The sequence below is a fragment of the Hoplias malabaricus genome, chromosome 15 (genome assembly GCF_029633855.1).
Source record: "Hoplias malabaricus isolate fHopMal1 chromosome 15, fHopMal1.hap1, whole genome shotgun sequence".
NCBI classification, from domain to species: domain Eukaryota; kingdom Metazoa; phylum Chordata; class Actinopteri; order Characiformes; family Erythrinidae; genus Hoplias; species Hoplias malabaricus.
The window spans coordinates 7,503,632-7,524,928 of record NC_089814.1 but is presented as its reverse complement, the minus strand read 5'-3'; the positions used below and the strand labels follow the sequence as shown (position 1 = coordinate 7,524,928).

At 41.2% G+C, this 21,297-nt stretch overlaps 3 protein-coding genes across 6 annotated transcripts; 1 reads left to right on the top strand and 2 right to left on the bottom strand.

Annotated features, from left to right (window-relative positions):
• Positions 1–1,360: 1,360 nt before the first annotated feature.
• On the bottom strand, positions 1,361–10,996 carry gtf3c5 (general transcription factor IIIC, polypeptide 5). 4 transcript variants are annotated; one of them, XM_066645937.1, is made up of 12 exons: positions 10,912–10,996; positions 9,885–10,052; positions 9,073–9,271; positions 8,778–8,976; positions 8,280–8,475; positions 7,699–7,803; positions 7,235–7,349; positions 6,431–6,511; positions 5,709–5,788; positions 5,455–5,537; positions 2,616–2,758; positions 1,361–1,632 (listed from the first exon to the last, which is right to left on the bottom strand). In XM_066645937.1, the coding sequence occupies exons 2-12, from the start codon at positions 10,032–10,034 to the stop codon at positions 1,484–1,486; spliced, it is 1,500 nt and encodes a 499-aa protein (XP_066502034.1). In that variant the 5' UTR covers positions 10,035–10,052; positions 10,912–10,996; the 3' UTR covers positions 1,361–1,483. The 4 variants fall into 4 exon arrangements, with proteins under 4 accessions (XP_066502034.1, XP_066502032.1, XP_066502031.1 ...); XM_066645935.1 differs by lacking the exon at positions 10,912–10,996 and adding an exon at positions 10,278–10,349; XM_066645934.1 differs by lacking the exon at positions 10,912–10,996 and adding an exon at positions 10,228–10,286.
• A 180-nt stretch (positions 10,997–11,176) lies between these two features.
• vps29 (VPS29 retromer complex component) lies at positions 11,177–15,201 on the top strand. The gene is made up of 4 exons (XM_066645940.1): positions 11,177–11,301; positions 13,741–13,932; positions 14,321–14,556; positions 14,727–15,201. Exons 1-4 carry the CDS (start codon positions 11,299–11,301, stop codon positions 14,842–14,844), a joined length of 549 nt encoding a protein of 182 aa, XP_066502037.1. The 5' UTR covers positions 11,177–11,298; the 3' UTR covers positions 14,845–15,201.
• A 56-nt stretch (positions 15,202–15,257) lies between these two features.
• LOC136668423 (uncharacterized) lies at positions 15,258–19,082 on the bottom strand. Its single transcript, XM_066645938.1, has 7 exons — positions 18,771–19,082; positions 18,660–18,688; positions 17,517–17,659; positions 17,205–17,331; positions 16,969–17,119; positions 16,827–16,888; positions 15,258–15,736 (listed from the first exon to the last, which is right to left on the bottom strand). The coding sequence occupies exons 1-7, from the start codon at positions 18,857–18,859 to the stop codon at positions 15,645–15,647; spliced, it is 693 nt and encodes a 230-aa protein (XP_066502035.1). The 5' UTR covers positions 18,860–19,082; the 3' UTR covers positions 15,258–15,644.
• Between the last annotated feature and the right edge of the window lie 2,215 nt (positions 19,083–21,297).

Here is a 21,297-nt window from a genome sequence, read left to right as displayed (position 1 = left end):
AATTCCATTTTATATTTGACTAGAACAGGTTTAACCTTCATCTTTGAATAAAGTATGTGTTTTGTTGTGAGAAACTAGTTCTAATATTAATATATTAAACAATTTAATTCACATCAGGGTTGATCTTTAAACGGGCTGGTCAGAACAGTCACCAGAACAGTCCTTTTAAAGCCAATCACCATTAGCCAAATGTATAAACTAACAAAAACTGTTAAAAACTCTGTAAAAAATCATCTTCAATGGGAAATTAACCACCACTAAACACATAGTGTTGTTCATTTCAATGGATAGTGTGTAATATGAATGAATAAGCATCAAAAGCTATTAGACAGCTTATGACACCAACTTATAGCACCCCCTTGTGGAATATTTTCAACCTGCTAATCAAGTGTGTGTGAGTGAATGATTGAATACTACCAAACAATATTTCTGTTGTATGATGGGAGCCACTTTGCAAGGCTAGAAGTCCTTAACTGCAGTACCTAATATTAAGTAAATTGTGTTCGAGTTTGTATCTGAGTGAGTGAGTGACTGAGGTACTTGTCATTTCATTTGTTAATATCTCAAAATTTTTTCAATCATTCATTTATTATCTGTAACCCTTATCCAGTTCAGAGTCGCGGTGGGTCCAGAGCCTACCTGGAATCACTGGGCGCAAGGCGGGAATACACCCTAGAGGGGGCGCCAGTCCTTCACAGGGCAGCACACACACATTCACTCACACACTCAGACCTATGGACACTTTTTGAGTCGCCAATCCACCTAACACCAAGTGTTTTTGGGAGGAAACCGGAGCACCCGGAGGAAACCTACGCACAGAGAACACGCCACACTCCTCACAGACAGTCACCCGGAGGAAACCCACGCAGACACAGAGAGAACACACCACACTCCTCACAGACAGTCACCCGGAGGAAACCCACGCAGACACAGAGAGAACACACCACACTCCTCACAGACAGTCACCCGGAGGAAACCCACGCAGACACAGGGAGAACACACCACACTCCTCACAGACAGTCACCCGGAGGAAACCCACGCAGAGAGAACACACCACACTCCTCACAGACAGTCACCCAGAGGAAACCCACGCAGACACAGGGAGAACAAAACCACACTTCTCACAGACAGTCACCCGGAGGAAACCCACGCGGACACAGGGAGAACACACCACACTCCTCACAGTCACCCAGAGGAAACCCACGCAGACACGGGGAGAACAACACCACACTCCTCACAGACAGTCACCCGGAGGAAACCCACGCAGACACAGGGAGAACACATCACACTCCTCACAGACAGTCACCCGGAGGAAACCCACGCGGACACAGGGAGAACACACCACACTCCTCACAGCTCAAAATCTTTTATTGTTCCAAAATGTAATTTCAAATGAAGTACATTTCATATACCTCAGCATAGACCTGTGGTCTAATCTGCACACACCTTAAAGGTTGGTCCTTTACAAAACACCAGTCTAGATTTACATGTAATCCAGCATTTCTGTCTCCATTTCATTTTCACTTCCTTCAGAGGCCTTGTATTCTTCATCATCGTCATCGTCTTCATCCTCTTCACTCTCCTCTACTTTACGTCCAGCTCTGACAGGCTTCAGCTTGGGTGTAGACAAAGCTACAAGAAGAAGAGAGAAAGTAGCATTTATATAAAAAAAATAACTTTTAATCCACATGAATAATATTAACATTAAGAAAACAGGAACTGTACTACAAATAGTTTTGGATCGTTTACATTGATCCGTTTATCATTAAAGAACACTTGGTGTTTCTACATGCTATAATAAAATAAAAAAGGAAACATGAGTATAAAAGGATTTGATATGGCAGGGATTAAGGGACTTAATAACTCACCAATTTATCTGAACACTAATTATGCAATATGAGACTACTCACCATACTCACTACTCACATTTTGCAGTGAGAACTAGAAACACAATTAGGAAATGAGGCACACACACCGCAACCTGACCATACTTTACAGTGATACAGCCAGATTAATATAGACCCACACCAAGACCCCTGCTTTATGGATGTCCCCTACATGATTTAGCTTTCGGTGACCACATAGACATACCTTTAAACCAAGCGGTGACCATAACAACCAATACATCTGATAAAGCTTGACCTCAGGACAAAAATAGCAGTGGAAATAATGCAGGTGCACAGATCCTCAGAACTGGTCAGTGCTCAACAAGAGAGGGGCGAGTTATACCCCTCCAGCCCACACTTGCCACTGAACATGTTGATCTTTGGCTCATGTGCAGCTGTCTCGGAGTGTTGTTTCATTTGGTAGGTTTCTATGGAGATCCACAAGCTGTGTGTGCAAAACTAAGTGTCTTTGTCAGTTAAAGTCACTCCTTAAAGAAGATTAATTCACTATTTATAAGCGTCTTCTGTCCACTGCACCTCTCCACGTGGTAAGGTATTTCCCTACAAGTTAATTTGGAAATAGACAGCCTCCCTTCTGAGCACATTCATTTTTTAACCTGTGAACTCTCTCCTCCTCCTTTATGCTTTCCATCAACAGAACACCAAGGATGACCAAGGGTGTGGTCTGTGTCTGTACAGATCCAGCTTCTTTGTGTACAGTCTACTTACCGGGTCTCTTGGCTCGTACGACCTGAGAAATCATTGAGGAGATTATGTCTCTGAGCTCGTCTGCAGTCCGAGACAAACACCAGCCATCGCGCTCGTCACACACCTCCTCCATCCCGTCGTTCTTATGGACGATGTTCTTAATCCTGAAAATCAAGAGACATTCACAATGATCACTAATGATACTTTAATATACAGTTATATATACAGTATATATGAGTAATTGTTATTGCTCCAGGAACCTGGAGGTTGCGGGTTCAATTCCTGCTCCGGGTGACTGTCTGTGAGGAGTGTGGCGTGTTCTTCCTGTGTCCGCGTGGGTTTCCTCCGGGTGACTGTCTGTGAGGAGTGTGGCGTGTTCTCCCTGTGTCCGCGTGGGTTTCCTCCGGGTGACTGTCTGTGAGGAGTGTGGCGTGTTCTCCCTGTGTCTGCGGGGGTTTCCTCCGGGTGACTGTCTGTGAGGAGTGTGGTGTGTTCTCCCTGTCTGCATGGGTTTCCTCCGGGTGACTGTCTGTGAGGAGTGTGGCGTGTTCTCTCTGTGTCTGCGTGGGTTTCCTCCGGGTGAATGTCTGTGAGGAGTGTGGCGTGTTCTCTCTGTGTCTGCGTGGGTTTCCTCCGGGTGACTGTCTGTGAGGAGTGTGGCGTGTTCTCTCTGTGTCTGCGTGGGTTTCCTCCGGGTGACTGTCTGTGAGGAGTGTGGCGTGTTCTCTCTGTGTCTGCGTGGATTTCCTCCGGGTGACTGTCTGTGAGGAGTGTGGCGTGTTCTCCCTGTCTGCATGGGTTTCCTCCGGGTGACTGTCTGTGAGGAGTGTGGCGTGTTCTCTCTGTGTCTGCATGGGTTTCCTCCGGGTGACTGTCTGTGAGGAGTGTGGCGTGTTCTCCCTGTCTGCATGGGTTTCCTCCGGGTGACTGTCTGTGAGGAGTGTGGCGTGTTCTCTCTGTGTCTGCGTGGGTTTCCTCCGGGTGACTGTCTGTGAGGAGTGTGGCGTGTTCTCTCTGTGTCTGCGTGGATTTCCTCCGGGTGACTGTCTGTGAGGAGTGTGGCGTGTTCTCCCTGTGTCTCCGTGGGTTTCCTCCGGGTGACTGTCTGTGAGGAGTGTGGCGTGTTCTCTCTGTGTCTGCGTGGATTTCCTCCGGGTGACTGTCTGTGAGGAGTGTGGCGTGTTCTCCCTGTGTCTGCGTGGGTTTCCTCCGGGTGACTGTCTGTGAGGAGTGTGGCGTGTTCTCCCTGTGTCTTCGTGGGTTTCCTCCGGGTGACTGTCTGTGAGGAGTGTGGCGTGTTCTCCCTGTGTCTCCGTGGGTTTCCTCCGGGTGACTGTCTGTGAGGAGTGTGGTGTGTTCTCCCCGTGTCTGTGTGGGTTTCCTCCGGGTGACTGTCTGTGAGGAGTGTGGTGTGTTCTCCCCGTGGGTTTCCTCCTGGTGACTGTCTGTGAGGAGTGTGGTGTGTTCTCCCCGTGTCTGCGTGGGTTTCCTCCGGGTGACTGTCTGTGAGGAGTGTGGCGTGTTCTCTCTGTGTCTGCGTGGATTTCCTCCGGGTGACTGTCTGTGAGGAGTGTGGCGTGTTCTCCCTGTGTCTCCGTGGGTTTCCTCCGGGTGACTGTCTGTGAGGAGTGTGGCGTGTTCTCTCTGTGTCTGCGTGGATTTCCTCCGGGTGACTGTCTGTGAGGAGTGTGGCGTGTTCTCCCTGTGTCTGCGTGGGTTTCCTCCGGGTGACTGTCTGTGAGGAGTGTGGCGTGTTCTCCCTGTGTCTTCGTGGGTTTCCTCCGGGTGACTGTCTGTGAGGAGTGTGGCGTGTTCTCCCTGTGTCTCCGTGGGTTTCCTCCGGGTGACTGTCTGTGAGGAGTGTGGTGTGTTCTCCCCGTGTCTGTGTGGGTTTCCTCCGGGTGACTGTCTGTGAGGAGTGTGGTGTGTTCTCCCCGTGGGTTTCCTCCTGGTGACTGTCTGTGAGGAGTGTGGTGTGTTCTCCCCGTGTCTGCGTGGGTTTCCTCCGGGTGACTGTCTGTGAGGAGTGTGGTGTGTTCGCTCTGTATCTGCGTGGGTTTCCTCCGGGTGACTGTCTGTGAGGAGTGTGGTGTGTTCTCCCCGTGTCTGCGTGGGTTTCCTCCGGGTGACTGTCTGTGAGGAGTGTGGTGTGTTCTCCCCGTGTCTGCGTGGGTTTCCTCCGGGAGACTGTCTGTGAGGAGTGTGGTGTGTTCTCCCCGTGTCTGTGTGGGTTTCCTCCGGGTGACTGTCTGTGAGGAGTGTGGTGTGTTCTCCCCGTGGGTTTCCTCCTGGTGACTGTCTGTGAGGAGTGTGGTGTGTTCTCCCCGTGTCTGCGTGGGTTTCCTCCGGGTGACTGTCTGTGAGGAGTGTGGTGTGTTCTCTCTGTATCTGCGTGGGTTTCCTCCGGGTGACTGTCTGTGAGGAGTGTGGTGTGTTCTCCCCGTGTCTGCGTGGGTTTCCTCCGGGTGACTGTCTGTGAGGAGTGTGGTGTGTTCTCCCTGTGTCTGCGTGGGTTTCCTCCGGGTGCTCCGGTTTCCTCCCACAGTCCAAAAGCACACATTGGTAGGTGGATTTGCAACTCAAAAAAGTATCCGTAGGTGTGACTGTGTGAGAGAATGTGTGTGTGTGTGTGTCTATGTTGCCCTGTGAAGGACTGGCGCTGGACCCACTGCGACCCTGAACTGGATAAGCGCTTACAGATAATGAATGAATGAATGTTTGCATTTCAGTTTTATTTATGTTCTGTATTTATGTATTTATTAAAATGTCCAAGCATACCATGAATTTATTTCTAACAATGTCCCATTCTTTTAAAGCCTACCCCTATGTGGAAGGAAGATTAGAAGACACTGATCCTTACCTCTCCACGTCCAGGTCACACAGCTGGTAAAACATCTGTCGATAGGGTGGCAACATTCCATCCCGGAAAATATAAGCTGACTCCTGCAAACAGATAAAGCAAAGACGCAGGTTTGGTGATAGCCTGTTTTCTTCTCCGATATCCCTTAATATTCAGTATTCTTAATAGAACCAAGGAGGAACCAAACAGCACAAATACTATATGAGAATAGCTTTATCATTTGACTTTATTGAAACGTTTAACAGAATACATACCTTGAGCATGTATTTTGCTGATGAGAGTTTGCCTGAGGATGAAGCCCCTGTGATTTCCTTCAGACTGGCTGGCTGAGGAACTAAAGACATCCCAATATAAAAGACATGTGTCAATCAACTTAATAAAACATGGGAGATTTTTCCCATAATAATATCTAACCCTGTAATTTCTGTGGACATATAGTACACTCAACTACATTGATCAGCTACAAGATTAAAACCACTGTCAGGTGAAGTGAACAACAGGAATGACCTGGTTACAGTTTTCAGGCAGCAAGCGAAAGGTTAGTTCTTAAAGTTGATTTTGGGAGCAGGAAAAATGGGAAGGCTTAGGTGTCTGAGTTTCACCAGGGCCACACTGTGATGGTCACATTATTCTGGTCAGAGCATCTCCAAAACAGCTGCTCTTGTGGAGTGTTTCTGGTGTGCAGGGGGTCTGTACCTACCAAAATGTGTCCAAGAACTGAGCTTCCCACACAACAACTTCAAGAAAACACTGAAGTGACTGTTCACTTGCTGTGTAATAAATCCCACCCTTTCACATCCACCACTGTAACCACATCATTTATGTTCCTCACTTCACGTGTCAGTGGAGACTAAACCTATATAAAACGTAGTACATTAGACAATGTAAATGGAACAATGCAATTACATACGTAATTACAGGCGATTCACATACGGAATTGAATTCATTTGTTCGATATGTGTTCGAAATATAGCACCTGTTTTGTTGACTGTGGTTGGAAGGCTGTAGTGGTAGGCGCTTCTTTTGGCCTTCACCGGCATATCGTTAACTCCAAATCCTACAGAAAGATACAGAGAATGTGTGAGGTGAGACGGGCATAGAGAGTGACCAACAGCACACTTGCATTCACATTGCATTCATATTAAATGAAACTGATACATGTGTAATTTGCAGCAAAATGATCATTACATTTATTATATTACATGCTGAATTTAACTGAACCCAACACATATTCTGGGCGGCACGGTGGTGCAGCAGGTAGTGTCGCAGTCACACAACACCAGGGTCCTTGAGGTTGTGGGTACAAGTCCCGCTCCGGGTGATTGTCTGTGAGGAGTGTGGTGTGTTCTCCCTGTGTCTGCGTGGGTTTCCTCCGGGTGACTGTCTGTGAGGAGTGTGGTGTGTTCTCCCTGTGTCTGCGTGGGTTTCCTCCGGGTGACTGTCTGTGAGGAGTGTGGTGTGTTCTCCCTGTATCTGTGTGGGTTTCCTCCGGGTGCTCCGGTTTCCTCCCATGGTCCAAAAACACACGTTGGTAGGTGGACTGGTGACTCAAAAAAGTGTTCGTAGGTGTGAGTGTGTAAGTGAATGTGTGAGTGCGTGTCGCCCTGTGAAGGACTGGCGCCCCGTCCAGGGTGTGTTCCCGCCTTGCGCCCTAAACTGGATAAGCGGTTTCAGACAATGAATGAATGAATGAACACATATTCTCTATATTAATACATCTTGGTGAAAATTATTATTTCATGCTGTAGTCATTCGGTCTCCCTAACACATAGAAACTCACCGTGTTTCATACCACAGCGGATCCTGAAGTCCAGAACCTGGTAGATTTTAGCCTCTGGGCTCTTACGAGGATCATAACCAAAGCGCACCCATAAACTTCTCCATGGACCAGTTAGCTGAAATAAATACACACACACAGAAACACACACATATTCCTGTTACACTTGTGGATTCACATAAAACTTAAATAAATTATTGATATTCCTGGAGGAAGACAAAAGACTAAAGTGCAAAAGTAAAAAAAAAATCTATATTTTATTTTTTCCAATATTTTAAAGCTAGCCAATATAGAGAGATTCATTTGTATTCATTTATGTTTGCTTTGAAAAACTAAAAAGCAGCCCCAGTGCAAGGGTGTTCAAAACTTTACAGATGACTGTACATCTTAGTGTAGTGTACAGTGTAGTAGCAGACAGTCGCCAATTCTAATTTACAGCCCTGAAATGTATTTAGTGTTGTTCTCACCATGTAATAGGCCAGATAGGGCAGCAGCAGCTTTAGCTTCTCTGGGTGAATGTCCACGTTGGCTTTGACAGCATTGCGGGACCAAATCGGCCGCTTCTCAAACAACTACATTCAAAAAGAGAAGACTGTCAAACTGTGGCAAATTCATATTTGTTTAATTCAATTTATTTTACAGCAAATAAAATATGCAAATATCTGCACACGAAAATGTCAAATATACTTTTTATAATAATAAAAACATCTATAGTTCAAGTCTGAGGAAGACTGGCATTTTAGAAAAATCTATACATTTTTAAAAGCATGTGCTATAGCCTCACTAACACACACTCGTATTTTCACTAAATTAATAAATGATTTTAAAATATATAACTGTAAATGTGACATTCAATAAACACAAAATATTTACAATAAAATACACTTTATTCAGAGTGAGTTTTTATTAAATATCTAATTGCTGTTTAGATTTATACCTGACTTATTCTGCCCTATTTAACTACATTAAAGAGCCACGTTATCTTTAAGCCTATGTTAGTTTGTGCGCTATTCCCCCACCACATTAACGTGTGTGTTCTTCAACTGACCTTTCTAAGTTCCTCCTCTGCCTTAACATCACTGTGGTGGATGGAGTTCTTCTTCCAGTTGAGCTTGGCAGCTTCCAGAGGCTCAGCTGGAACCGTTTTGTCATCGAAGTTAACGAAAATGGCATTGTGTGGCCTTCGAGCTCGGTTTGGTCCAATCAGGTTTTCATTAGACAGAAATGACTGAAGACTTCCTTCCCTGTTTGAGACAGGAGAAGTTAAATACTACATCACAAACTGATTGAACTTCTTACTAGTTTGTTAGGGTCATATTAAGCTCAATTTTTCTCATAAAATAAACACATCTTGTCATTTTTTGTTTGGAATAAAAAGTAAGATATTGTAGGAATGTAGGAAAAGAATAATATTAAGCATTAACATTTGCTTTCACAACACATTGCGGGACATAAAAACTTTGCTGTATATTCCTTTGTAACTAACAACTTTATGAAGCATATATTCATCATGTTTATGTGGTTTAGACATAGACCAGCTGCTCACCTGTGTGCCACATCCGGCCTGTAGAAGTAATCCACTGCGTTGTCCAGACGAGAAAATATGGGCGGTGGGAGAAAAAGTGGAACTTGTTGATCGAAGAATTCTTTCTTCTCTGGTTTACGCAAAATGACCTTGTCATACAAAGACACCTGAGAAGCCCCAGGCTCACTTTGTGTGGCAAGATACTGGAAATCTGCCATTCCTGAGGGGAGGGGAAAAACAGACACCCAACAGCAGTTTACCAAAACAAACACATTTAAAGTCCCTTCCTATCAAAAAAGCAAATAGAACAACGTACCTTGAAATTTATATGATGTTTCAATGACCCCAAGGATCTCCATACTGATATGAGGCTCCTCATTGCTGCCTTTTCGTCTCCTGCGCCGGACTCTCAGCAGCAGGTTTGTTGAGGAAAAACGATTTCCACACACTGGGTGACAGTACGGGTCTTTTGGTCGGTAACGCAGCTCAAGACGCTTGGAGGAATCTGAATATGTCTGTAAAAAGACACATGGTGTTAGGGTTAGGCTCTTGTGGAACATTTTGTTAAACATGAATGAGTGGGGAATTGACTGAGTGAGTAGAGGGCAGATGCAGGTCATCCTTCTCAATGCCAAGCATAGGTTAGAGGTCTACAAAGCCTCCCAGCATTGGGCTGTTGACCAGTGAAACTGTGCTTTCTGGATAGATCAAATAAAAGTTGATGGATTTACACATTATAAGGGATGTCAACATGTAAAGTATATAACAGTAAAAGTCTCTGGTGCTCAGTTGATATTAATACCATGTCCTTTCATAATCTCTGAATACTCATTAAGACTCATGAGAGGTATTAAGCCACTGTTAAAAAGCTCAGCTGGCGACATCTTTTCAGAATAAAATTATTTATTTTTTAACGATTAGCAACGCGTCCATACATCGTCTTAAGGCGTTCAAATGCATTAACTTTATTATGAAGGGATGTCACTAGCAGTGCTCCGTACTAGAGGAATTATTAACAGAAAACGTAAAAGTCTTTCGTATGTTTACGTTTTGTTAGCTTTCTAGTTTAATCAAAAATTGTATTTTGTATATGAAAGAAATAATAATAATAATAAAAGAGTTATTCACCTTGGACAATCCCTGTTCTCCACCAATTGTCTCCAGCATTTTGTCCACATTTTTAACAAGTCCTGGATATTCCACACACACCAGCTTGATTTCTGATGAAGGCAGCGTTGCTGTGCAGGTTGTAGAAAGGTTGTCTACTTTCGTATCCATTTCTGAGCTTTATACGTTCTAGGAAAAAAGTATAAACATATTCTAAGTAAAATTTAACATTAATCCAGAAGACAGAATATCAGTGGTATTACAAAACACAGCTCATTTCCTCTCAGAATGGACCGAAATAAACGTAATACATTTCTTATTAAGGCGACCCAGTAAACACGGAAAATTAACACTTCTTTCTTACATTCTATTAACACTATGATGTCTACAAATAATTTTAACCGCGAGAATAACCTTTTCGAGATTCTTTTCCGAAACCATGTCTTTTATTTTGAAAACAGGCTTTCGTCCTGCTTCCTTTGGTTCCTTTCAGTGAATCAAATTAATTCACTCGGCTCATCAGTAAGAGTCGACTCTTTGCTTTGAAACGACTTTTCCAGTGTTTTCTCCCTTAAATTTAGACTCTGAACGTAATTAAGAATTATAATTCAAGCACACACTAAAAGGCAACGCATTTCTTTTACCTTTTAATTACATACATTTGTTAATGTTAATTATGTGTTGTCTTGGTACATCAAGTGATCAGTTATTATCACAGCAGATGTTAAAATGATATAACATCATTAGAAATCTCAATAAAAACAAATGAAAATCATTTTTGTCATTTTAAAATATGGCTAGCATGTTTTTAAGCATTTATATAAAGTAGCAATCTATTATGACATTAATTATTGATAAATTCTCAATAAAGAATTGGCATGTCCCAGTTTGGCAAAATTGTGTGACTGTGTTAAAGGCAATGTAACGATTCTGGAGAACTGCTGTTCTCTCATTTGTTCAGAAGCTCCTCACACTCACAGCTGTTGAGTATTTCTCACAGTCATTCCATAAAAATATTTATTGAACTATGGGTAAAAACTGTCCGCACCTGGAAGACACCCATTCAGACACAGGGAGCACACACCCAACTCCCCACAGTTCTCTAGACCCAAGGCAAGGACCACAATCCGGACCTGAGAATCTGAAGTTGTATGGCAGTGACACTACCTTACCCAAAACCCTTATTCAGATAGTAGTCACAGTTTTAAATAGAGCAAACTGTATTTACTTAGATTTAATTGTATTCATTTATTCATACATTTATTTAGTCTATGGTTTAGTCATTCATTAATTCATTCATCTTTATGCATCAGCTTTTAAGTGTGAATCGGTTTTCAAGTATTCACCCGAAAGGGTCGTTTCAAAGAGTCGACTCGGTCTCAAACGAGTTTTTCACTCCCCTGAGCTCCAGCAGAGACCTATAGCTTCAGGAAAAATGGTGAGATCGTATCTTTCACATTTTTGGGGTTTACTGCGATATATTGAGGAAGATGTGTAGTTTTTAGAGTAAAGCTTAGTCTTAGAGATTGAAAACTGTCATTTTAGAGCACCTGACTTCTGAATCGCCACTTGTTTTTCTAATTTTCCATTCCACCTTAAATGGAGCAGCGGTTATGTGAGAGTGCCTGGAGGCCAGAATGGAGCTGCTGCGCCTTTTAAGGTGGAACTGAAAATTCGAAAAGGAAGCCAACTTGAGCTTCGTTTACACCAGCTTGTTAATGAGTCTATAACGTAACTTTTATCCCTAATTACGTATTTTAATTTGGCTATATGTTCTTTTGTGTATAGCCGTGTTGTTATTGATATTGATCAATAAGGTAATAAGCAAAGCTTAATATTTTGTCAGCTAAGTGCCTTCCTTTATTCCTACAATCACATGACCAGCTGAGTTAGCAACCAGACTTAAGTGTGTCGATAAATAAAACCGCAGGAAATGCAGACAAAGTGAACTAAATATCAGAACACTGCCAGGGCAGGGGGGGTTTATTTGGAGTATCATTCTGATCATTTTTATCTTTGTAGTCTCACCTAACTTAAGTCAAGCTTCCCACTCCCAAATAGATGGCTTGCATATTTTTATTTTTATTTTATTTGATTTTATTTTTGCGTATTGCCCAGATACAGGACACACATTACATGAAAAATGTTTTGTTTTCTCACTTTAAAATATAATAATAATATTAATAATGTAAAATTTAAACACTGTTTAAAATTTTATAACGTGCCATTCATTCCCCAGTTCCTATAGATGGAGAAAAGCTGTTTTGAATTAGTTGTGTTGATGTCACAAAAAAGCAAATGTCATAAATCTACAGCAGTTTATAGCCCAGCCCATTCACACTGAAACAATGAGTGTTACAGCCCAGACTACTTTTAGAATGAGGCACAATCCTGAAGAGCCAATCAGAACAGAGATAATTTACAAAACATATACTCCATATATTACCATCTAATACTGCTAACTTCATGTTCAGTCACTCTCAAGTGTCACCCACAGATACATACACTGTGTGGCCAACAGTTTGTGGACACCCGCTCATCCAACCCGTCTTAAATGGAAGGTATTATTAAGTGGGAGTAAGTTCTCCTGTGCTGCAGTAACAGCACAGGTAAGTTATGTCTACAAACTTTTGGACATGTAGTGTATCCTATGTTTTTAAAGTTATATTTCATAGAAATCTAAAGCAGTAAAAATGCTCGCTTTATTGACCACCAGATTAAAGCCTTTACCTTTCTTTAATCATCAGTAAGGTGTTCAGTCTAACATTAGCTCTCATAACTAACCCCACAATAACCTGGTTTGCACACTAACCCCATGCTGCTAACCTTTCATTAACCACCCATCACCTCCCATCTGAGTTTTGGGTTTCATTGGAAATGATTAATTTGTTGTTGATTTTATCCACTTAACATTTCAGTTTCCTTCTCTGTCTCACATCATCTTGTGTTGTTTTCCTTTGTTTGTGATTTATTTGCATCATTTTGATCTCTCAATATCCCTCCTCCACTCCTTCTCCTGCTCACCCACTGCACCCCATCCTGTCTCCCATCCTGTCTCCAATCAACTGCGTTGTATTCAGGCTGGTCACAGAGTAAGTTCCCCTCCACTCCCTCCACACTGCTTTTTGGAGGCTTCTGTCGCAGACTAATGGGACGGCTCTTGTAGTAACCCTGCTCTCTCTGGGCTGTCGGATCTAGTGTGAGTGCTACTTGTGTAGGAAACGCGTGTAAAGATGCCCCAGGATGTGTGTGGTAAACTCCTCTCATCCCTGTCTTACGTCAGTCGTACTTAAATATCTAATACATTTCAGCAAGAAGAGTAGTTTGTAACGGAATATCTGAAAGTAAGGATTAGTCTGTCTCCAATGACGTTTTGATAAGCATGTTGACAAGAAGCTATTTCATGCATCCTTATGCAACATTGTATAGTATGTGAATTTGATTATAACATGGGCCCAAGAGTGACTACTCACTTTGTTGGACATTGTTATGGATCTAAAAATAGACTGATACCAGACAATTAGTAACGACATTTATAACTAGGGGTGCCCAACGTTACCTGAGTCATGTGGGCATACGCCAGATATTGGCTTAAACATGCAGTACTGGCATACTGTTCTTCACCATGATAATTCATGAACTTAACAGTGCTCTTCAAGAGCACAATATGTACATATTGTAGTAGTAGCCCAGCATTTGTATACAATCTAATGCATTTATGTATTATATACAAATTAGTGTTTTCTATTTAATGCTAATTCAAATGAATGTAACATTTATTTTTCAATATTACGACATACTGAAATAACATCCTTATTTATAATGTAGTCCACGAATCCACGTGTTTTCTAACTACTTCCTCCTCGTATATCTCCAGTTGGTCCTTGTATTAGGCGACCTGCACATTCCTCACAGATGCAACACACTTCCAGCAAAGTTCAAGAAGCTGCTGGTTCCTGGAAAGATTCAGCACATTCTCTGCACTGGAAACCTGTGTACAAAGGAGAGCTATGACTACTTAAAAACACTGGCCGGAGATGTGCACATAGTCAGAGGAGACTTTGATGAGGTCAGTTATCCTATGTAGCCTTTTCACGCAAGCCCCCTAGGAGTGTATATAGCTGTTTAAGACGGTTGAAAAGCAACAGGCCTTACGTGAATTACAGTCAAACTGAAGCGCAGGCACACAATACATTCCAAATGCATTTCAGATGGTTCACTCATTATTTTAGGTGTCAGAGGGCATTATTTCAATCAGATTGTATATAGATTTGAGAGAGGCTTGTAATACTGAACAAGAAGTGGAGAAGGTAACTCAGAAATAACTGTTTTCTCTTGAGAAAAGAGCTAAGAGTTATTTATTCATGTATTTAAAACAATATTTATATTATAATATATAGACAATACAGTGCTTAATGCCATAATACATAACCATATTGTTACTCTCCAAATGGCAGAACCTGAATTACCCAGAGCAGAAGGTGGTGACTGTGGGGCAGTTTAAGATCGGGCTGATCCATGGTCACCAGGTGATCCCCTGGGGAGACATGGCCAGTCTTGCTCTGCTGCAGAGGCAGCTGGACGTGGACATTCTCATCTCCGGCCACACGCACAAGTTTGAGGCTTTTGAGAATGAAAACAAGTTCTACATTAACCCCGGCTCAGCCACAGGAGCCTACAATGCACTGGAGAGGTATGGGACCAACGTAATTCAATTATTCTTGATATATATATTTTTTAAATCTAATATAACTGCTGTGTTATAACATCCACTGTATTGCTATTAAATCTTCTGATGGATGGTGTGTTTGTCTGCCTCTGAAAACCTTAAAACTTTGTGGGTACGTGTCTTTTTTTTTACAGCAACATTATTCCATCCTTTGTTTTGATGGACATTCAAGCATCCACGGTTGTCACGTATGTTTACCAGCTCATCGGTGACGACGTCAAAGTGGAGAGAATTGAATACAAGAAGTCGTAAAGATGCAGACGATCATCCGTTGCCTTTTTCCAGGATGTGTCTTGTATCATTCCTCTTTGACCACAGCCCGGAACATATGCGCATCACAGGCGCTCTGCTCTTTTAATGAAGTGTATAATACTGTTTATATGTCATCAGCATTTGCTTGTGTTGTTATCAGATAGTTGTTTAGAATGCAATAATGTCTTATTATTTGCCCAATTTTGTGTAAACCCTTGTGCCACATTTTATGTTTATTAATGTTATGTCATATTGGTTTCACAAGGCCTCTTCTATCTGTTCCAAGGCCCTAATTCAAACTACCCTAAATATTTCATATAATAAAATCACACGGCACGTTAAAGTACATTCTCTTGTATATTTATTTATTTATTATATTATTTTGGAGTTTATTCACTCATTTTAAAGCCATTGTCAATTTTATCAACGCCACTGAACAAAATTTCACACTGTAGTCCACCTGTTACTCTGCATACTTTGTTAGAACTCTTTCATCCTGTTCTTTAATGGTCAGGACCACCTCAGGGCAGGTGTGATTTGGGTGTTGAATCAATGCGCTGCAGTGGCACTGATGTGGTGGTGGTACAAGTGGATCAGACACAGCAGGGCTGCTAGAGTTTTAAAATCCACCCCCCAAATCATACCTGCTCTGTGGAGGTCCTGACCGTTGCAGAACAAAATGAAAGGGAGCCCAAAAAAATTGCATACCAAAGAGAAAAGGACACATATACGGTCAGTGAAGCTCATTAACAGTGAGTTAGTTTTAATATTGTGGCCAATCAGTGTGAAACTTAATTGTTTTATCTGACGGGCAGAAAATCCTCACTTTCAAGAGACAGGGTGCTTAGGTTCGAAAGCACAAGGTCTTCCTCAGCATCCCACTGGAACAACCCTGAAAATGTAAATACAACATCAGAATGTGAGCTTTGATATGACTTTTGTGGAAATTCAGAAGGAAAAAGATGTGGTTAAAAGACCAAAGACTTCAAAATTTCTTCTAAGTCACAGAAGTCAGAAACTCACCAAGAAGGAATTGTTCACAGTCGGGTCGATAGAAACCAAACATCCAAATCATTTGAAGCTTTAAAATGAATAAGCACCTAATAAATGTATGAAGCTATAGTTGTTTCATTATATTTTTCACACTCTGGGTGGTGCAGCAGGTAGTGTCGCAGTCACACAGCTCCAGGGGCCTGGAGGTTGTGGGTTCGATTCCTGCTCCGGGTGACTGTGTGTGAGGAGTTTGGTGTGTTCTCCCTGTGTCTGCGTGGGTTTCCTCCGGGTGACTGTCTGTGAGGAGTGTGGTGTGTTCTCTCTGTATCTGCTTGGGTTTCCTCCGGGTGACTGTCTGTGAGGAGTGTGGTGTGTTCTCCCTGTATCTGCTTGTGTTTCCTCCGGGTGACTGTCTGTGAGGAGTGTGGTGTGTTCTCCCTGTGTCTGCGAGGGTTTCCTCCAGGTGACTGTCTGTGAGGAGTGTGGTGTGTTCTCCCTGTGTCTGTGTGGGTTTCCTCCGGGTGACTGAGGAGTGTGGTGTGTTCTCTCCGTGTCTGCGTGGGTTTCCTCCGGGTGCTCCGGTTTCCTCCCACAGTCCAAAAAACACACGTTGGTAGGTGGATTGGTGACTCAAAAGTGTCCTAGGTGTGAGTGTGTGAGTGTGCCTGTGTAGCCCTGTGAAGGACTGGCGCCCCCTCCAGGGTGTATTCCCGCCTTGCGCCCAACGATTCCAGGTGGGCTCTGGACCCACCGCGACCCTGAACTGGATAAGCGCTTACAGATAATGAAATATGAATGACACTCTGCATTGTTGATGGCACTGTGAAGAAGTCTGTATATTTATCCCCAATTACAAATTTCACATCTAACATTAAATGTCTCTGTATACATCAGAACCTCTGTGTGTACAAGTAACTTAGGTCACTAATTAATGAGGATTGTCTAGAAACGTACAGTCTATAAGACAAACAAATTAGCTGAGATCTTACCAGAGTCATTATGTCTCTTTCTTATTGGCTTTGGTTTCTTTGCACTTGATTCTTGGGGCAACCTTGAAGACAAACTGTATTTGTCACACATGGAAAAGCCGTAAGCAGCACAAATAACGTAAAGCCTTATTTACCATGTTACCTTTTTCGATGGCTGTTGATTTTAGGCAAAACAAGTCTCTTTGACTTCTGGATTTTTGCCTTTCCACTCTTTTTCTGAGGCTTTGGACTGTGCACCTCGTCTGGTGAAGCTGGCTCCAAGCCGAAGCCGATGTCCTTGGTGTCACTGATACCTAAAAGCCAAGAGTTGACAGGCGTGCTGTTAATGGAGTGATTAATGTGACTGTTGAGTGTGCGAGGGGTTAGATGATCACACACCGGTCCTGATGGCTTTGTGTAAGACGTTCAGGTAATATTGCCGGATCAGTTTTCTCACATGATCCTCGCTGTAGGTCTTGGCCATGGAAGACAAATAGCGCTTTTGTCCTGGCGTCAAGCTCCAGTGCTGAAAGCCAAGAGAAAGTATCGTACATGACACACTCACAGTACTACACACATTTACACATGCCAACATGTGTTTTATCCTCACGATGTGTTTATGACACGAGGCGAGGATAAAACCCAGGACCCTGAGATCCTGGAGCCGCTTGGCATCAACAGTGTGATGCTTTACTGTGTTTTTTTAAATACCTGTAGGGATGACGAAGTTATCATCATGTGGTGTTGGATTTGAGAAGTGTTAAAGTTTTGTGGTTGCTCTGTCAGTTCTGGTGCTGCTGACTGCTGATCAAGATCCTTCAACCCTGCACTCGGGACTCTTACCACACTGGGATCTACACATAATACACATTATTAGAAGTAGAAATAGATGCTAATTTAAATGATCTATGTCTTATAAAAGCCACATGTTTTAACATTTCTGTGAATATTTTCTTACCTTCGACCACAAAGACAACAGTGAGGTGAGGTGGTGATGTTAGAGAGTTATCATTACCTTTAATATTTGGCTCTACTTCCTTATCTCTGGAGTTATGGTGCTCCATCCAGTATTTGCAGATAGCAGTATAAATCCGATATAGTCACACATCCTGGTACTGATTAATAGTAATAACTACAGAATTCTAGCCACTTGCATGTAAAAGATATCTGCAAGCTTTGGTGGTTTAACATGTTAAAGACTGTTAGTCTGAGTTTTCAGATGAGGTCAGAAACACAGCAGACACTCGGATTTGTGTGTGTGCTGCTGGTGTAAAGTTTCTGCAGCTCACACCGATACAACACACCACTGTATCTGTGTGGAAAAAAACTTATCAGGTTGCAAAACAGACATAGGTGATGAAAATTCACCTTGTAAGTACACTGACATCTTTACACATTCTGGGATGACCTTAGAATCAATGTATGAGCATCAGTAACTGGTGTAGTGTGATTAGTTCTGAATCACAAACACAGCTACGTTTCATCTCAAAGGTATTGGATTGAGCCTCATCCCTCCGAATACCACAGATCCACTTATCCATAGCCCAGTGCTGGGAAGATAGGTGTGGGGCTTTATACCCCTAGATACAGTGCACAGTGACCTAAGGCCTGTGTCTTGCTGCTCTAAATTGTCCCATTCTACTGCTCAGTGTTACAGTATGGAGATTAGTCTTGGACTATATCCTCTATTCAATATAAAATCACAATTGAAAAGGTTTAATCACCTGAATTGTATCTCACGTGAGAAAACATCTAATAGTGTTATGTATTAACCTGATATTATTTTACTGAAAAGCACAAACTACTGTTTTTATATTACCACTTTATTATTATTATTATTATTATTATACTTACCACTTCTTATATTAGTGGATCCTGAAGACCTGTTCAAATCACATGATCATTTGGTTAAAGGAAATTACTGCACACAGACCATAGAAATAAAACACCATTACAGCAACATACCTTAAGGGTAGAGGATTCAGAGCTGTTTTTTGGTGATATTCATGCCATTGTTTATGTGTGCTCTCGGCAGTTTCCCATTGTTTCCCCATGTCTTTGCTGGATCAAGGATGTCAGGGTGTTTGTATGTGGTAGACTAGTGCAGGCTGAGTCAGACTAAAGTTTCAGGGCAATCAAGATGACGCAACAAGAACCTCACCAGAATGTGCAGCACTACTCCCTCCTACTGGTATCCTTCAAGTCATTCATTCATTCATTCATTCATTTTCCATAAATGGAAAGGCAACAGTCAGGATCACAAAGTGGACAGGGAGCCAATACATTACAGGGCATCACATACTCAGTCAGACACTCACAACTGTGGACTGTGGAAAGAAAACCCACAAAGACAGAAAGAGAACTGAAGTCAAGCCAGCCTCCACTTGGAAAAGCTTGGTCAAGCCAGCCCCCACTTAGATTTGGTGGAACGTCGTATTCTGAACATTACGGTAATAGCGTGCAGAGGAACAAATTTCTAAATAAAAGCCAAAAGTCAATGACAGGAAATGTATGTAATAATAAATAATTTTCTAAACAAATAATAAATGGATAAACAACAAATATTTGCTATTTTGTGGAAATGATGAAGATTTTAGGACATGACTCTCAAGTCACTCTGATGTGCCATTTAAAAAAAAGGCCCTTTGTGTAGTCCTATGTCTGTAAATTTATTTCCAAATTTAAATAATTATTAAAAAGAAACCTTTAGTTTGCACAGAACAATTTCACTTCATAATCATAGTACCACACCTGATTATGTCACTCACTTAATATGAAGTCATTCTGATGTGTCATTTCAAAATAAAGGCCCTTTAAATTGTCCCATTTCCGTAAATTTAATTTAAAATGTAAATAATTATTAAAAAGAAACCTTTAGTTTGCACAGAACAATTTCACTTAATAATCATAGTACCACACCTGATTATGTCACTCACTTAATATGAAGTCATTCTGATGTATCATTCCAAAATAAAGGCCCTTTGAATTGTCCCATGTCTGTAAAATTAATTTCAAATTTAAATAATTATTAAAAGGAAACCTTTAGTTTGCACAGAACAATTTCACTTCATAATCATAGTACAACACCTGATTATGTCACTCATGTAATATGAAGTCATTCTGATGTGTCATTTCAAAATAAAGGCCATTTGAATTGTCCCATTTCTGTAAATTTAATTCCAAATTTAAATAATTATTAAAAAGAAACCTTTAGTTTGCACAGAACAACTTCACTTCATAATCATAGTACAACACCTGATTATGTCACTCATGTAATATGAAGTCATTCTGATGTGTCATTTCAAAATAAAAGCCCATTGAATTGTCCCATTTCTGTAAATTAATTTCCAAATTTAAATAATTATTAAAAAGAAACCTTTAGTTTGCACAGAACAATTTCACTTCATAATCATAGTACCACATCTGATTATGTCACTCACTGAATATCAAGTCATTCTGATGTGTCATTTCAAAATAAAGGCCCTTTGAATTGTCCCATTTCTGTAAATTTATTTCCAAATTTAAATAATTATTAAAAAGAAACCTTTAGTTTGCACAGAACAATTTCACTTCATAATCATAGTACCACACCTGATTGTGTCACTCACTTCATATGAAGTCATTCTGATGTGTCATTTCAAAATAAAAGCCCATTGAATTGTCCCATTTCTGTAAATTTTTTTCCAAATTTAAATAATTATTAAAAGGAAACCTTTAGTTTGCACAGAACAATTTCACTTCATAATCATAGTACCACACCTTATTATGTCACTCACTTCATATGAAGTCATTCTGATGTGTCATTTCAAAATAAAAGCTCTTTGAATTGTCCCATTTCTGTAAATTTATTTCCAAAATTTAGATCATTATTAAAAAGAAACCTTTAGATTGCACAGACCAATTTCATTTCATAGTCATAGTACAACACCTGATTATGTCACTCATGTAATATGAAGTCATTCTGATGTGTCATTTCAAAATAAAGGCCATTTGAATTGTCCCATTTCTGTAAATTTAATTCCAAATTTAAATAATTATTAAAAAGAAACCTTTAGTTTGCACAGAACAACTTCACTTCATAATCATAGTACAACACCTGATTATGTCACTCATGTAATATGAAGTCATTCTGATGTGTCATTTCAAAATAAAAGCCCATTGAATTGTCCCATTTCTGTAAATTAATTTCCAAATTTAAATAATTATTAAAAAGAAACCTTTAGTTTGCACAGAACAATTTTACTTCATAATCATAGTACCACATCTGATTATGTCACTCACTGAATATCAAGTCATTCTGATGTGTCATTTCAAAATAAAGGCCCTTTGAATTGTCCCATTTCTGTAAATTTATTTCCAAATTTAAATAATTATTAAAAAGAAACCTTTAGTTTGCACAGAACAATTTCACTTCATAATCATAGTACCACACCTGATTGTGTCACTCACTTCATATGAAGTCATTCTGATGTGTCATTTCAAAATAAAAGCC

Bases quoted from the DNA above. Each gene is read 5' to 3' on its own strand.
- LOC136668423 (XM_066645938.1), bottom strand. From the start codon at position 18,859: ATGGGGAAACAATGGGAAACTGCCGAGAGCACACATAAACAATGGCAT. The intron at 18,689-18,770 runs GTATGTTGCTGT...TGATTTGAACAG, and splicing joins CTGAATCCTCTACCCTTAAG to GTCTTCAGGATCCACTAATA. The intron at 17,332-17,516 runs GTATTTAAAAAA...CTTGGCTTTCAG, and splicing joins TAACTTCGTCATCCCTACAG to CACTGGAGCTTGACGCCAGG.
- vps29 (XM_066645940.1), top strand. The intron at 13,933-14,320 runs GTCAGTTATCCT...TCCAAATGGCAG, and splicing joins TCAGAGGAGACTTTGATGAG to AACCTGAATTACCCAGAGCA. The intron at 14,557-14,726 runs GTATGGGACCAA...TTTTTTTTACAG, and splicing joins GCCTACAATGCACTGGAGAG to CAACATTATTCCATCCTTTG.
- gtf3c5 (XM_066645937.1), bottom strand. From the start codon at position 10,034: ATGGATACGAAAGTAGACAACCTTTCTACAACCTGCACAGCAACGCTG. The intron at 8,476-8,777 runs GTGAGCAGCTGG...TGTCTCAAACAG, and splicing joins AGGCCGGATGTGGCACACAG to GGAAGGAAGTCTTCAGTCAT. The intron at 5,789-6,430 runs GTGCTATATTTC...GGATGTCTTTAG, and splicing joins AACCACAGTCAACAAAACAG to TTCCTCAGCCAGCCAGTCTG.